Source organism: Callorhinus ursinus, unplaced genomic scaffold, assembly GCF_003265705.2.
Source record: "Callorhinus ursinus isolate GAN/ISIS: 27379988/994484 unplaced genomic scaffold, GSC_fseal_2.0 scaffold13, whole genome shotgun sequence".
NCBI classification, from domain to species: domain Eukaryota; kingdom Metazoa; phylum Chordata; class Mammalia; order Carnivora; family Otariidae; genus Callorhinus; species Callorhinus ursinus.
This window is the reverse complement of record NW_027397075.1, coordinates 28,232,182-28,248,727: the sequence shown is the minus strand read 5'-3', so window position 1 is coordinate 28,248,727 and position 16,546 is coordinate 28,232,182. Positions and strand designations below refer to the sequence as shown.

The window sequence follows — 16,546 nt, the reverse complement described above, 5'->3', positions numbered from 1 at the left end:
CTGAAATTCAGAAAGTTCTAGAGACACATTGCTGGTAAGGAACACATTTGTCACTTTTTTCTGGCAAGGTCATTAGGTCTGTTTCTGAAGGTGTCAAGGAAGCAGCCACTTCCGTGCCTGTCCAGGGACACCTGAAATGCTATCTTTCCAAAGCACCAGCTCCCTTTTAAAATGACCTCTAAAGCTCTTTGTGGGTGAAGGTTTCAGGATGCCAATCAACTGTTAGTTGCTGCTATTTTATATGTCCATGACCTCTAACTGGTGAGAAAGCAGCATGAAATTCAAAGGATCATTTCTAACCAAATGCCCTTATGGATTAAGCATGCGTGTGCACACATGCATGCACACACACACTGATTTCAGGTTGCTGTGTTCTAAAATGACCCCATCTCTCTTCTCTCTACCGTGCCCATTGTAGCCATTGCCTGCACACCTCTGCTAAGCCCTCAGAATGGAACAATGACCTGTGTCCAGCCTCTTGGAAACTCCAGTTATAGGTCCACATGCCAGTTTGCCTGTGATGAAGGATTATCTTTATCTGGACCACAAATATTGGATTGTACTCCATCTGGACATTGGACAGGTTCCCCACCAATATGTGAAGGTAGGATTGTGGGTCTGTCTTTTCTTATGGCTTCTCAGATAATACAATAGAAGGAAGAATCACCAGGGATTCATGTAAAACTGTTCCTAAGCTAAAGGAAACACACTCTCCACAAAGCATGGTAATTTCTCTCTTGCTTTCTGCATATTCCTATAACTTTAAACATTTCACAGTTTCATAAAGTGCTTTAATATCACTGTGACATTTGATGTTTGCCACCATTCTGAAATAATGGGGTAAGGCAGTGTCGTGTCCATCTCCCAGATGAGGAAGCAGAGGCTCAGGGAGGTTAAGTAACCTGTTGCAATTCACACCCTTAGTAAGTGATGAAGCTCAGCTATGTCACTGGGTCTTTTACTTCCTTATAAAGTGTTTTTCCACTGGCTCTTTATTCCTTCTTACATTTACCTTCACTGAGCACTGCTAAACCCCAGGCTCTGAGCTAATGCAGGGATGGATGTGATGTCACCTCCACCCCTCAAGGACCTCGTAAGCTACTCAGGCACGTCTCTCCTGGCTCTGCCTCCCACATGGACTAGAAGGTCTTCCAGGGCAGGAACCATGCCTTCTTCATCTTTGTAACCCCTGCAGCAACTAGATGGAAGTGGCTGTGTGACAAATACTTGCTCAGGTGCAGCTTACCGTTTACTGGTTAAATTTACTCAAGCACAAGCCCTGTTGACCGTGAATTGCTGGACCCTCAAAGGCAGGAGCCGGATCCTATCTATCTTTGTCTCCCACAAACATCTGGCTAACATAACACAGTCCCTCCCATTTGGTGTGCTCTAAAATAGAAGTTTACTGAAGTAATTAATTCATAGCTCACATTTACTTTCAGAAGGCACCATTAGTCCAATTTATTGTTCAGTGTACCGAGTAATAATAAGATGAGTACTAATTAGCGAATGTTTATGGCTTGTGTGATAAGTACCAGCTACTTCATAGACAGAATCTCATTCTACCCACACAACAACCGTGAACATGGTTATTATGATCCCCTTTTATTTTTTTTTACTTCCCCCATTTTATTTTTCATTTTATTTTATTTTTTTATATTTATTTCAATAAAATTTATTTTTTTAACTTTTCTTTTTTTTAATTTTATTTTATTATGTTATGATCCCCTTTTAAAGATGAGGAAATAGAGGCTTTGAGAGGATCCATAGCAGGCAAAGGCCAAATAGCTGGGAAGTGTGGAGCTGGACTCCAACCTGGGTCTTGGGTCTCACCTGATTCTGGGCTAGTGTTGTCACCATGACACTGCATTGCCACCCAGCGGCGGTGTCCCTAAATCCCCAGTCTCGTAATTGTGCTCTTTTCCACTGGCCAGGGGCCAGGCTGCTGCTCTAAGGGCTTCAGAAATGAACTTCAGAAATGGCAATGTCTGATGGTCAGACAAGAGAATGTGTCGATAGAAATCTATTCGTGTTGTATGAAAAAAAGCTGAAATATTGTTTATTCCTTCTTGCGGAGTGAGCGCTAGATTAATACCGAAAGACCGGCATTGCTCTTCCCCAAAGTCCTGGGCCATCTAAGTCACATCACACCATGTGGACTTCAGTTTTCTAGATTTCAAAAGGACAGGAGTGGATGCGCTAATGTCTGAGCTCTCGCTTCTGGTCAAGAATTCTGAGGTTGAAGACATAGAATGCTGCCATCTGCTGTCCGAAAGCTATACTACAGGCACCTGAGGAATCTAGAACACTATGGGGGATAACACTAAGGGCTCATGCTTCCCCACTTATTTCTCATTCTCTCGTTCATTTATTCCAGCAACATTTACCATAAGCTCTGTTTTCTCACATTCTGAATTAAGGCTAAAGAATAAAAAATGCCTAAGAATTATCTCACTAAAATTTTAAATCACGTATGTAACCAATATGGTTGTTACACCTGTGATCTCCAAAGCCCCTGTTTCCCCTCACCCCCTGCCAGGCCCCTCTTCTCCACAAGGGGAGGCATTTGCCTCCCACGGTGCAGGCCAGCCCCGCCCAGGGCCTAGAACCAGTCCTGATGGTGGACGGCAGCTTTAGCCAACTGCAGGCCTCAGAACCAGCAGCCTTGTCTGAGTCTGATATTGAGCTCTGGTTTTTGTGTCATGCTTTCACCTCACCCTCCAAATTTATTCTCTGGATTTAGGCAAACCGTTCCTTTTCTTTTCTACATGCTTGAGTCCATAAAGTTTTAACCTTCAGCATTGACCCCAGAACCCTGATTTTTGCATAGAGTTTTGTGGAGTCTAGGCTATATATCAGAGGGGCTTGAGGGCCACTGAGTTAGCTGGACAGCGTGGCAGGTGGAGCACTTGGTCTCCCACTTCAGAGTGCAATGAGAGATCTCATTTTTGTGTGGTTACACAGATATTTCCTTTTTAGTTAGAACACACCAGTCCCTGGGCCCTTTGGGACTTGGGCGCTTCCTGATATCCCAGTCTCCTCACTGCCTTTCTCCTCCAGGACCTGAAGTCCTTTCCTTAATTGCTTATCTCTGTTTGCTATGACCTTTATGCCCCCAACTGTTGGGCCACTATCTTGACTGATATTACTGCTCTCCTAATCACTTTGTTATTGACACTCTGGAGACCACATTTGGCCACTGGACCCAACTCATAGTGACCAGCCTCATGGTAGTGGGGTAAGGAGGGTCTTTGTTCCAAGTTCCAGTCCTAGCTCTGCTCTTCTGCCATGTCCCTGCTCATCCAAGTCCTATAAGATAGCACACTCTTACCCTCTAAACTCTGGCCTGGCTCACATCTCTGTTTTTTTTCTCCACTCCTCCAACATTTCTCTGACTCCATGGGGGGCCTAGTCTTTATTTCTAAAGTTCGAATTTAGAAATTTTTTTAAGATTTTATTTATTTATTTGAGAGAGAGAGAGCGAGAGAGAGCATGAAAGGGGAGAGGGTCAGAGGGAGAAGCAGACTCCCCACTGAGCAGGGAGCCTGATGTGGGACTCGATCCCGGGACTCCAGGATCATGACCTGAGCTGAAGGCAGCCGTTCAACCAACTGAGCCACCCAGGCGCCCCCTAGAAATTTATTATTTATACTGTATCTTCTTTCCAAAAGTTTCTTGACAAAAATTATATCTAACTTAAATAAAAAGAGATAATACAAAGATATAGGGAAGAATTTACTAAATCTATTTAAAATAATATAAACCAATCTGCTGTCAGTTGATGACAGACTGCCAGGGAACCCAACAATTCATGAATTTACATGCAATCATACACACTTACTTCATGGATTACAGAAAAACATCAATGAAGGTCATTGTGATAGACAGCACTGCCTTGGAAGCCCACAAAAATAGAGTACTCAGCATGTGATAAAAGCAATTCTTATTAGTTTTCTATTCTTGTAATTAATTACTCAGGTTTTGGTGAAGTTTTACAGTAGGCTTAAGAATATGACTATTTTTCAAGTTACCCAAGAGGTCACTCCCTGGTAAAAATCTCTTCCTCTGCCCTAGTACCCTCCATTCCAGCAGCTTCCTTGGCAAGTTCACAAATGTAATTCAGCCATGTCTGCTGAGCACCCACCGTATGCCAGATTGGGGTTAGGCTTCTGAGTACCTCATCAAGGCTGCCTCTCAGGCAGGAAAATATACTTCCTTACTTGGTTCAAAGTCAAATCCTTAAAGTTATACAGAGACCTTTGTTTGGATAAGGTTAATTCTTACCTAAGAGGGTTCAGAGAATTTCATATACAAAACAAAACAAAAACGTGTGTCTATAATCTTGGCAGAACAAGACCGACAAAACTGAGATCAAAGCAATAGCCCCCAGGTGGATTTAATGCTGTAGTAATTCTCTTTTTATACTAAAGGTCACATAAGTCAATTTTTTCAAACAGTAACTCCTCTTATTTCTTTTCAGACATAAACACACTCGTTAGAATGCATCCAAATTAAATTGTGCTCACTAACTTGTTCGTTCATTTGACAAACATTTTAGAACCCCTACTAGGTGCCAGGCCCTATTCCCTGGGATGTAGTGTTGGGAAGAGCTGACAAGGTCCCCACTGTCCTGCAGCTGACATACATTTTCTTGGTCTTAAATATAAAATCCTGAGAGATTCTAAAAAATTTGTTTTAGTGAGAATGTTCACAGGTGATTTAATGTCTATGATTTACACTGATATATATATTTAATAAATGTTTGGTAAGTGAAATTGGATTTCACCAGAGATGGATTTATTAATTACTCAAAAATTTGAGCATTCTAAACTGAAATTCAGTATGTTACTTTGGCTATTTGAATGGATTCATGCAATAAGGAGTCACAATCTCTTCACAAATAGCCTGTCACTGAAAAATACTTGGGCCAATATGTAAGGGCCAGAAATATCACTTTTCCATGAGGTACCACATAAGACCAAGAGGTCTTGTTTTGTTTTGTTTTTAAGGCAAAAGTGCTAAACAAAATGAACCTGACTTGACCAAGGCGTTCAATAGCTTGGACTTAAAGAAAGAATAGTTACTCAGTTTGTCAAATATTTGATGATAAATAATAGTCTTATATCAGAGAATTTAATGGAGACAAAGATAGGATCTGAACAGAAATAAATAACTACAATAATTTCTAAAAATTTTTTGAGGTAAATGGTTGATTAAATTAAAAATTCTTTTATTCACCCACTTAGCAAATGATTGCTGAGTACCACCTCTTGAGACCCGGCAGTGTGAACTGTGAAAGACACAAAGCTTTATAGCTCTTGGGATTTTTTTTAAGGTTTTTTTTTTTTTTTATGTAAGTAATCTCTATGCCCAATGTGGGTCTCGAACTCATAACCCCAAGATCGAAAGCCACATGGTCTTCCAACTGAGCCAGCAAGGCACCCCTGCCTATTGGATTTTAGAAGCATTCCATCCAGTAGGTGAGGGAAAATATGGCAGGTGGTAAGACAGCATATGAGTTCAAACAAAAAACTGATATGTTCAGAGGAGAAGCCTTCAGGCTGCAGTGATCAGCAGAGGCTCTACAAAGGCTGTGTTCAGTTAGATCCTATGGGATGGGTAGGATTTTTTTCAGTGAAAATAGAAAGAAATTCAGGGCAGCATGGGCCAAGAACCAGAGGCAAGTACACATGAAGTCAGTTCAGGGAATTTCCAGGGACTAATCTAGCTTGACCAGGAGGTTTTCAACTTTCCTGTGCTAGGGAACTGTGGTATTAAAAAATAGCCTGGGGATCCAAATGGAGGAAATAGTTTAGAACAGAAGATGGTCATTGCATTTTTAGATGTGTTGAGTTTGAGGAGATGGCAGACTAAGAAGAAGTAGTTGTAGGCAGGAGGAAGGGCAGAAGTGGAATCCTGGACCACACCATCCAGACAGGATAGTGAGAGCCATGGGAGGTGTGGTCTCTGAAGCAGAGGTGCATAGAGAAGAAGATGAAATTGTGGGTTCTCAAGTATGACTGCTTAAATCCTTGACTTCTTCATTTTTGTAACTTCTACCTATACTTTCATCTGTGAGCCCACCATGCTTTCCCCTGCCACTGTAGGAAATAATCTTATTTATTGTGGAATACCTGCTGCCTAGCAAAATACCTGACATAGTAGGTCCTCCATAAATAATTGCTGGATACATGAATGAATGAATTCAGTGCAAACCTGGCTTCTGAATAAACTTAGATTGTGATATAATTTCTTTGACTCTCCAGCCATCCAGTGCCCAGAATTATTCGCTCCAGAGTGGGGAAGCCTGGCTTGTTCTGACACTCATAAGGAATTCAGGGTTGGCTCCACCTGTCATTTCTCCTGTAACAAGAGCTTTAAGCTGGAGGGATCCAATAATGTTGAATGCACAGCTTCTGGAAAATGGACAGCACCTCCACCAACCTGTGAAGGTAAAATAGTATACACTCACTGAGACAGCTCTTCTCCCGGAAATTTCTTCAAAAATAACAAACACTTATATAAGCTTTTACTATGTGACAGGTATGCATTATAATATTATTACTGTGAAAGCTCTCTCTCTTATTTTAAAATGGGTTATCTATTGGAATCTAGGAAACACAGCCTATGGATTTAAAAATTTATAAGGAGTGACAGGACTTCTTATTTTTGTGAATAAAAAATATATTGATTCTTTTAAGATTTTATTTATGAGAGAGAGAGAGAGAGAGCATGAGTAGGGAGAGGGACAGAAGAAGAGGGAGAAGCGGCTTCCCCCTGAGCAGAGAGCCCGACTCAGAGCTCAATCCCAGGACCCCTGGATCATGAGCTGAGCTGAAGGCAGACACTTAACTGAGCCACACAGGTGCCCCAAGATATAGTGATTCTTAAGCAAAAACTTTCTTTCATAATTTTGGCCTCTTTTTCTCAGAGACCTTTACTGGGTTGATTAAATGGTCTCCATTGCTTCATTGCCAGGAGGAGTACAAAGGGTGGAGTCACTGATCCAATTTCTCAAATCAAGGAACTGAGGTTTTAGAAAGGTCAATGAGCATCTTTCTGCTACATGGAAAGTTAGTGACAAAGCCAGTGGCATCATGCACACCTCACATTTCATGATGCCCTTCGGCCAGCAGGCAATGCCACTTCCCAACAAACCAGCAAGGGCAAGCAATTGACCTATGCATATTTTGCTTTCTACTGCATTTCTTAACATTTCTGCACCGACTCTTAAATTTCTGTTTTGTTTTGTTTTTAAATATTGGTAACATTGACATCATGCCCCACCCCCCATTCTTCCTTTGGTCTAAAGAATTATCTCTCCAAGGACATATTTTTTTTTTTAAGGGAGAGAGAGATGAAAAAAAAAGTGCATGAGCAGGATGGGAGAATGGGCAGAGGGAGAGGGAGAGAGAGAATCTTAAGCAGGCTCCACGCCCAGCATGGAGCTCATCGTGGGGCTCGATCTCATGACCTGAACTGAAATCAAGAGTCGGATGCTTAACTGACTGAGCCACCGAGGCACCCCTCTCCAACGATATTTTTAAGTACTTTTTTTTCTCATCTGGTTTTCCATACCTGAGATTAACAATTTTCCTTAACTTCCCTGAGGGGCTATTTCTAGAGTCTCCCTTATTACAAGAAGAGTGGAAGGCAGTTATTCCATGTCAGTCTTAACTTCATTATGCTCCTTTTATTGGGAGCTCTCTAAATGGAAACACGTTTTCAAGCAGGCATAGTATCAGCTCGTACTTCAGAGGTTCGATGCCCAGCCCTCATCACTCCAGAGCAAGGAACAGTGTCCTGTAGGCATCATCTGGGAACCTTTGGTTTGAATACCACTTGTTACTTTGAATGCAAAGTTGGATTCACACTCATGGGAGACAGTGCTCTCAGATGCAGACCTTCAGGACAATGGACAGCAGGAACCCCGGCATGCAGAGGTAAGGTGAAAGGAACAGGCAGTTCTGATGCTATCTTCCACCTGGCGCCCACGCTCATGGTTGTACCTGCCTATTGAAATCCCATCCAATCCCAACGACTACTTCACATGTCAGCTCCCCATGAAATCTACACCAATCCCAGTTAGAAGTCATGTGCCATAGGCATGTCACTTCTCCCCCTGCTATGTCACAAGAGAACACCCTGGTCTCAAAGACATAAAGGAGGAAACATTTGCAAATGTCCAAATGTGTGAAAAAACAAGCATGCCGAACGTGAAAACAACTATAAGAATTGTGAAATACAAGTTGCAATTCCATTAATTATGTGATAGTGTAAACATCCCATATTTTCATAATGGAAACCTAACTAAAAAGATACACCATGCATGATACCTCTGGAAGGGCTATCACCCCATACATGAAGTACTATGTCTCTTCCATCTTTGTATTCCCCATGAAGACCAGAGCAGTGCTTTGCAAATGTCACTATTGCTCAATAATATTTATTTGAGTTAGTTTCCCGAGCTTTAGTTTCCTATCTGCAAATTAGGGACAATAACCTAAAGTTCCCCAAAGGAAAGTTTGATGAGGGGAGTCTCTACTTCCTTCAAACTTCCAGAAGCAATTATGCTGAACAATTATTAAGTATTTTAATAAACACATGCTGACATGCCAGCTATTTACCAATGGTAGTCATAATAACACTTAGAACAGTAAAATTTTTGAGAAGTGAAATTTTGAAACAGTATTTTTATAGGCAAGATTGATCAAGCCATTAGTAGGTATCTATTGAATGCTGCTCTGTGCCCCTCCTAGTTCTTTGCTAACGTTCTCTGAATGGACATCGTAGTATGTGCAATGTTGGAGGAGCTGGTGTGAATGTCAGAAGTGGCTCATCTCCTTTCTGATGTTTTACATTCTACCTCATCTGCTGGCAATGCTAACCAGGTTACAAATGAAACCATAATCTCTGTTACCTTCATTCTACATGTCTGTTTTTCCTGCATTCTTTTTTTCTGCAGCGGTCAAATGTTCTGAGCTGCATGTTATTGAGCCAGGTATGATGAACTGCTCCAACCCCTGGGGAAATTTCAGCTATGGATCAACCTGTAGCTTCCATTGTCCAGAGGGCCAGTTACTTAATGGTTCAGCAAGAACAGCATGCCAAGAGAACGGCCAGTGGTCAACTCCCATGCCAGCCTGCCAAGGTATATTTTCCATATGGGCTAGGAAGTCACTTTGATAAGGAACGTAACAAAATCAGTGTTTCTTTTTTGTGTATTTCTGACAGTGGTCTCGCTTTCCATCACTGGGTTTCCCCTGCGTTAATAAATGTTTCATGATAAATCCTTGCCTTCCACAGAGCAGTGGGAATTAAATTCAGTGACTCTGTGTAGGCAATCACCCCTCCTTTATCAGAGTTCAGATGTGTCAAAGGAGAACATTTTTAACTGGAGGTTATTTCATGCAGATTCCTAATTTATTATCTCAGAAGAATTTTGTTTACCACATACCTCTAAAAACACATAGATCTTTTTAAATTAAGCTTCATTTCTTTGTAAGGTTTATTTCATCCACCTTCCTTTTACTTTTCATTGTTTTCTCTATAGCTTGTCATGACTACATTTTGTTGTATAACTGAATCTTTGATTGGTCTCCCCAAAAATTAACCATTATTTGCTTAAACTTCCACTTCTTCAATCATTTTATTTACTTTATTAAGTCCTTCCCCTGACACCTTTGGGCACTGTGTTTGATATTTAAGCATTAGGAATAAAATCAGGCCCTTCTTCCCATGCTGTTGCTGTAGTTTTATGGCTTCCAGATCTCTCCTGCCAGGTTGTCACCCCTGCCAGGACCTTTGATGATCCTGCATGATCTCACATCTCACAATCCTTGGGACTCTTCTGGAAGAATGATGGCCTTTTGCACAAAACACTTCTTACACCCTGCATGTGTGTTTGTTTTGCAGCAGGGCCCTTGACAATCCAGCAAGCCCTGACTTACTTTGGTGGAGCAGTGGCTTCTACAATAGGTTTGGTGACGTGTGGGACATTGCTGGCTCTGCTAAGAAAGCGCTTCAGACAAAAAGGTAAATAGGAAAGAGTCTTCTCCTTTTCTTCTTTCTTGTCATTTGGGAAAGGGCCGTGAAGCTACAATGTCAGTAGTTCATGTTTGAAAACATTTGTCTTTAAAGAAAACAAGCCCAAGAGAAGTCATCTTGAGAGCTGACTGCCCATCAGAATCATCTTTATAAAAGTACAGATCCTCGTATAGGGGGATTGGCCTGGAAATCTGAGATTGGCGTGGAAATCTGAATTCCTCAAAACCCTCCCCTCCAAATTCTGATGAGGCCAGTTGGGGCATTGGCATTTGGGGACCTCTGGTCTACGTAAATGTAGTTATCACCAGGATTCACTGGAAAGTGTCATGCTCTTCTCCTTCATCATTCTCTTATGTGATGATCATTTATTGATCAATGGTGTTAGGTAGTTAGTGCTTCTGAATCAAAAATCAAGTGCTTCTGGAGGACACGAGAAATGAAGCTAGAGGTGTGAAGAGCAGCTGCTTAGTCATGACCTGGTGTGATACACCAGGACATCTGTACGTTCTCTCAAAATGTGTGGAACTAATGCAGTACTGAAGCAGGAACATGACCTAATGGAGGAAGGCCCTCCATAAGGGAGCTGTGTTTACCAGATTGTTCATCAAAAAAGGAGCTCTGGCCTAAGAGAATAAGAAGGGAACCATCTCTTAAGGGTTAAAACAGTGTTTCTCTTTCTGCTCCAGATGCTCAGTCATGAGCTCAGAAACCTCTTTTCATAGCTAATGTGTCTCTTCATCATTTCTCATGGAAAGTAACTAGGGGCATCTGAGGGGTCGGGAAGGCTCAAATGTTCCAATACAGGTAACTGAGAATGGCTGTTATACCTGATGGAGTTCTCGTGGATCTGAGGACTTTCAGCACCCATTCTTAACTGCTCAAGTGCAGAACTACTTGTTTCATAGTTTTAAGCTCTCTCCATTCACAGAGCCACCATTATATTGAGGCTGGCTTTCTAAAATTCCTTCATATACTCTCTTATGAATGGGTTAGTAGGACAAAGGACAAAGCATAACACTCTTCTTAAAAACTAAAGAGCTACAACCATCCTTCCGTGTAACATTTGTGTTTATTTAACCAAATCCAGAAGGCAGAGGCAAGAGCTCCTAACCACCTAGACCCTACTCTCCATAACCATGTAGGAATCACACTATTCCTGCATTTCCCCCAAGATCGTTCTTCAGTTTTGAGACATTGCTAGAGAACTCTCCAGACCATGAAGAGGGATGAGCAGCCACCCATCCTCCAATATCTTTAATAATAAATACTCATTTGTGAGAATGGGGAATTTTTCCTTAACCTGTCCAAAGGTGATTTTAACCTTTATCAGAGATATTCTAAGATTCTGTGGTCAAATAATAGGAAAATGTTGCGTACATGTCCTGCAAATTCAAAATGCACATTCATTATCACTTTGAAGGCTCAATAATGCCCTGTAATAAATATACTTGTTCATCTTCATTTGATCTAATATTTTCTAAATTTATTGAGCCATGAGATGATTTTCTCCTTTTATCTATCCATGGGATGATTGACAAGCCTGCTGCCATATTTAAAGTTTCCACTCTCGGTGTCCATTGTTTGGATTAAGATAGGAGGCCCTGGTCACCTATGTTACCAGAGAAGGAAAACAGCCCTTGTTATGTTGGTATGGATTTGTTTATGTGATTAACTTGCCCAATTAGTGGCTGGGGGAGTGTGACACAGGTTGCAATGATAGGGGGCCTTGAGTGCCAAAGTAATGGGTTTCAAGAACCAATGATCTGAATATCAACAACAACCAAAAATAGCCAAGACGTTGAAAGCAGGGACCAGAGGAAAAAGAAGAGGTTGTCACTGAATGAGAAGAGAAGAAAGATGAGAAGACTCTGGATTACATACTGTCAAATGTTTAATTTAACTTAACACAGGTTCTACCTCTCAGAGAGAGCTTGTTCTCAATATACTCCTAACAATGAACCCATCTGAAAATCAGTACACCAACTTTCCCCAATAACTCCTACTACTGATGACCTTTCTCCTTCTACTAGTTTTTTTTGTTTCTTTTCAACTGATCATTTGTGTCTTCTTGTTTATTCCAGATGATGGGGAAAGCCCCTTGAACCCTCAAAGGTAAGACAGACATGTTTCTTAATTAAATAAATTTGTCTAGTTTGACTTTTTAATTCACTGTAATATGTCAGAATGATTATACATAATGCCCCCTTTCTGCAACAAATCTTTTGCAATGTCCCCTTTACTAATTCTAAAGTAAAATACACAGATAACATATACTAACCACACATAGTATTCTTAAAAATCAGTAAGGGCTCTAATTATAAAGTAAAAGAGAAATAAAAGGGAAAGTGATATATAATAGAAATAAAATGCTAAAGCTGAGGCACTACTCTAGTGGATGCTATGAGGTCATTAGAGGCTTGCACCTTTTGGTTCACAACCACAAAGACCAACAGTCAGGATTACTGTATCAGTGGCTCAAACAGGATCAGCGGCATTGCCAACACCAACCTGATTTTTTTTAAATGATGAATGGCTCTGGTAAAGGGTTGGAAAAACCTGTCATAATCTTCCCTCAACTCACGTGGCAGTTGTATTCTAAAAGATGCAAAAATTATATTATTTATATTTAAAGCAGTTAAATGCAAGGCTCAGGGATTATTCACCTATAGGAATACTGAGTAGTTATTCTAAAATTGTATTGAGTCTAGGATAATTCTTTTGTGTCCTGTGCCTATTGGGATATCCAGCATCCCTGGCCCTTTCCCACTAAATGTCAGTAGAATTCTTGATCACTATGAAAATTAAAAAACACCCATAGGGGGCAGTACTACCATTCTTTGGGGGAAACTGTTGCCAGATGATCAAATATCAAGACTGGGTATTTTCTAAGGATTTCTTCTCACTAAGAAGAGGCATAGCAGGTATTCAGGTACCTAGAGCATCAACAATAACTTTGTGTGGGTTTAAGTGCAGTGCAGATTACCCAGAGCAGCTAAGTGGGATCTCAAAAGTCTCTTAGGCATTTATTTTTGTATCCCTTTTAAAGCAGAATTTCAGGGTGGGGTGGTAATGCACGGTCTCTGCAGGAAGTATGTGCTGGACTGTGGTCAAGGACCAAGCACTATATGGCAAATCATCTTTGTATATCTGTTCTTTAGCCACCTAGGAACATACGGAGTTTTTACAAATGCTGCATTTGACCCAAGCCCTTAAGGTAAGTTGCTTATAGGCAACTTCAGATATTTCTGAAGGAAATAGAACAGTAGGGGAAAGAGAACAAATATTAAATCTTGATGTTTCATTATATGGTCATGAGTTAAATTTTAAGCATGTATTAAGTTTTTAAGCCTTGAAGGAAATTGTGTTGGTAGCAGGGGACAAGATATGTCAGTAGAGTGACAATAGAAAGTAAGTTTATATGAGGATTTCCATTTCCTCCGGGCTAGAAATGTTCTAATAAGATATAACTTATTTCAGGATGTATGACATTCCCATTAATGGCTGCTTGGAGGTGTTAACAACACCATGGTCTTGCTTGATAACCAGAAGTCATACTACTGAAAAAATGTTATAGTCTTTTATGAAGCCAGTCCCCTATGTGACTCGCTGAGAAAACAAAAATAATCTTATGCTTTCTCTCTTCTCCAAAGCTCAGTGAGTAGTTGAGTATTCTCCCTAGATGGCAGAATATCTGGATCTAGAAAGAGATTATGTTGATCCTCAGGGGACAGATATGCTGAGAGCTAGCTGGCTTGCTTGCTTTTAAAGAAAATATAATTATTTTCATTTCTTTTGTCTCATTTTCAGAAACCTGTCCTGCTGGTCTCCTCACTCAACCTCCATGGGATCCTATTTTTGAACATCAGCCTTCCTGCCAGACTTGACTTCTACTGTAGCATATTTGCTGCAGTTTTCTGGAAATACTTGTTAAAAAAGGACATGGGGTTTCCTGTAGATTAGTTCTGAATGAGAGCAGAAAGATTGTGTCACAAGCCCAAACTCTCCACCCACAACCCCTTCCTGCTCCACCTCTTCCTTAAGCCTCAGAAGCCAGGACTGAATGTCTGCAGTGGTCTGTGGGCTTTGCCCAGCTGTCCCTTCTTGAAAGACTAATTAAGCAGAGACTGAAGCATCTGACTTACCAGAAGACCAGACTGTGGAAAAATAAAAATGTTTCTTTATTTTTGGATTGGAGGAAGGCATACTCTACTTTGTTGGAAGGCAGGTGGTGTCTGTGACTTGAGGGAATTTCTGTAAGATCTTCCGGGGTCTCCAGTGCTTGCTGTCTATGAAGCCTATTATACCCTCGGCTGCAAGGCCTCCAGAGAGGCCTCTGGATGGCACCAGAGAGTGCAGAAGACCAAGAATCAAGATAGGAAGGCACATGACACCTTCCCTCCACTGGTCACTCTCCCCAAAAGAACCTCAAGACCAAAATTCAAATGTGCAATTAAAAAGATTCTTCCCAAATGCCATGCTCTATTATTTGATGTTTTGTTCAATAAGATCTGGGTACATCATTTTGTTTCCATCAATGTAATGCACAGTTACTGATGTCCAATTACAACTTGACCCTTCATTCAGTCAGCAAATATATACCATATCACTGCCCCCCCAACAGAATCAAAGAAGAAAAAATCAGAAAATCAGACAAGCAGAAAAAATCCTCATCACCTGAATGCCCTATAAGGAAGAACAGATGTTATTTATTAAATCACATGTTTAATATGTAGATTGTTGAAAGTTACATAGTAGTTATCTGGAACTGATGCAAAAAAAAAAAAAAAAAAAAGAGCCAAACAATACAGTTGTCTTGTCTCTGTGAAATGTGAGACAATAAACATGTCATGAAGAATGAATAACACATGGGTAAATATGCAAATAAAAATTGTAAAAACAGTCTAAGGGTTACAACAATTTTGCAAGAACTTTGGCAGTAAATTTGGGATTTAAGGACACATGGCTTTTTAAAAGTTTCTCTCATATACTGTTTATCTCTCCTTATCTTGTGCCAATCGCTAGGCTGAGTAGTAAAGGACAATGGTTATCAGCCCTGTGTCTGAGTCAGAATCTACAATTTGTAAAAGCTTCCCCCAGGGAATTCTGATGGTTTGTCACCTTTCAACTACTGCTATTATAGATATAGAAGAGTAAGGCACTGTTCTGCTCTTGAATAATTTATAATCTAATTGGGGAAACAATAGATACCCGTACAAAGTAATAGAGGGCACTCAATATGAGTATCATACTTGAATAGTGTTGTAGTTCATAAAATGGAAAAAGTCCATTTGAGTCCAGAATTAAGGAGATAGGTAGGACTCTGAACTGAAACAGAGTTCAGCAAAGGGGGAGAGATGGATATTCTAAGTTGACAGAGTAATATCAGCGTAGGAGCAGACAGGACTGTGTGTAGGAGGAGTGAAGTATGGAGGAGCCTGACATCATGGAGACCTCATGTGAGATGCCAGATTACAACATATCAAATCTATTGAGATGAACCGTCTTTAAGACAGAAGCTTGGAGGACACCTGGTGGCTCAGCCGGTTAAGCATCTGCCTTTGGCTCAGGTCATGGGATCGAGCCCCACATTGGGCTCCTTGCTCAGCAGGGAGCCTGCTTCTCCCTCTGTCTGCCACTTCCCCTGCTTGTGCTCTCGCTCTCTCTGCCAAATAAATAAATAAAATCTTAAAAAAAAAAAAGCCAGAAGCTGGGAGGAATCAGATTAGGGGAATCTCGGACAGTCATAATGATGTTTCAGACAATGTAATTCTCAGATATTCTATCAATAGCAAAATAAGATCTTAAGGCAGTGTGCAACAGCCAGATCCTCCAAGAAACACAAGGGGCTCCTGAGGCAGGAAAACCATAATCATAGTAATACACATGTGCTCTGTGCTCCAACTGCCAGGAATTAGACACCTCACAATAGCCTTTTATCCTCCTGACAGTTGCATCTGGGAAAAGATTCTTATCACCCTCTTGTACAGATGTCAAAACTGAGCTCTAAAGAGGTTGAGTCACTTACCCAGGCCAGCAAAGCTGCTAAGTAGGACTGAGTCCGCTCTGCTGCCTTTGTGGCCACTGGCCCTCATCAAGACAGAACGGTGCATGGGTGGAAATCAGTAAAGTGGTCCAGGCCTGCAGGCCCCGTTCTGGTACTCATCCCCTTGCTTCCTCGCCTGAAATTACAATGTTTCTGTGCCCCTAACACGGCATAGTCCCCTTTCGCCGATACAGGGAAACATGCAGTTAAAGGCATGAGGTGAGGGTCTGGCAAATGTAAACTTGGACCTGGCTGTTTTTACGGTGGATGGTGAGGGGCTACTGCCCCAGTGGCCTCAGCAGGTGCAAGCGTAGGAACAGTTTTGCCTGTGGCTCGCGAATCCCTGGGCACTGCGCCTCCTGCGAGAGCCTCTGATCTCTGCCCTTTCTGCACCTGCGGTAAAACATTCACGAATCTGCTTGCTCTGCCTCGCACCTCCTGTCATGGGGGCGGTGA

At 41.2% G+C, this 16,546-nt stretch overlaps 1 protein-coding gene across 14 annotated transcripts in view; it reads left to right on the top strand.

The window, feature by feature from the left end:
* SELP (selectin P) overlaps positions 1 to 14,517 on the top strand; it is a 43,393-nt gene extending 28,876 nt beyond the window's left edge. For 9 of the 14 annotated variants that reach the window (XM_073899982.1, XM_025877646.2, XM_025877640.2 and 6 more), the window contains 8 exons: positions 419 to 604; positions 6,267 to 6,452; positions 7,731 to 7,943; positions 8,966 to 9,151; positions 9,916 to 10,035; positions 12,129 to 12,159; positions 13,206 to 13,261; positions 13,855 to 14,517. In XM_073899982.1, coding sequence (XP_073756083.1) covers positions 419 to 604; positions 6,267 to 6,452; positions 7,731 to 7,943; positions 8,966 to 9,151; positions 9,916 to 10,035; positions 12,129 to 12,159; positions 13,206 to 13,260 — 977 coding nt within the window. In that variant the 3' untranslated portion in view covers position 13,261; positions 13,855 to 14,517. The remainder of the gene's footprint in view (positions 1 to 418; positions 605 to 6,266; positions 6,453 to 7,730; positions 7,944 to 8,965; positions 9,152 to 9,915; positions 10,036 to 12,128; positions 12,160 to 13,205; positions 13,262 to 13,854) is intronic. The other 5 variants (XM_073899980.1, XM_025877637.2, XM_025877638.2 and 2 more) reach the window with 5 other exon arrangements.
* The last annotated feature ends 2,029 nt before the right edge of the window (positions 14,518 to 16,546 follow it).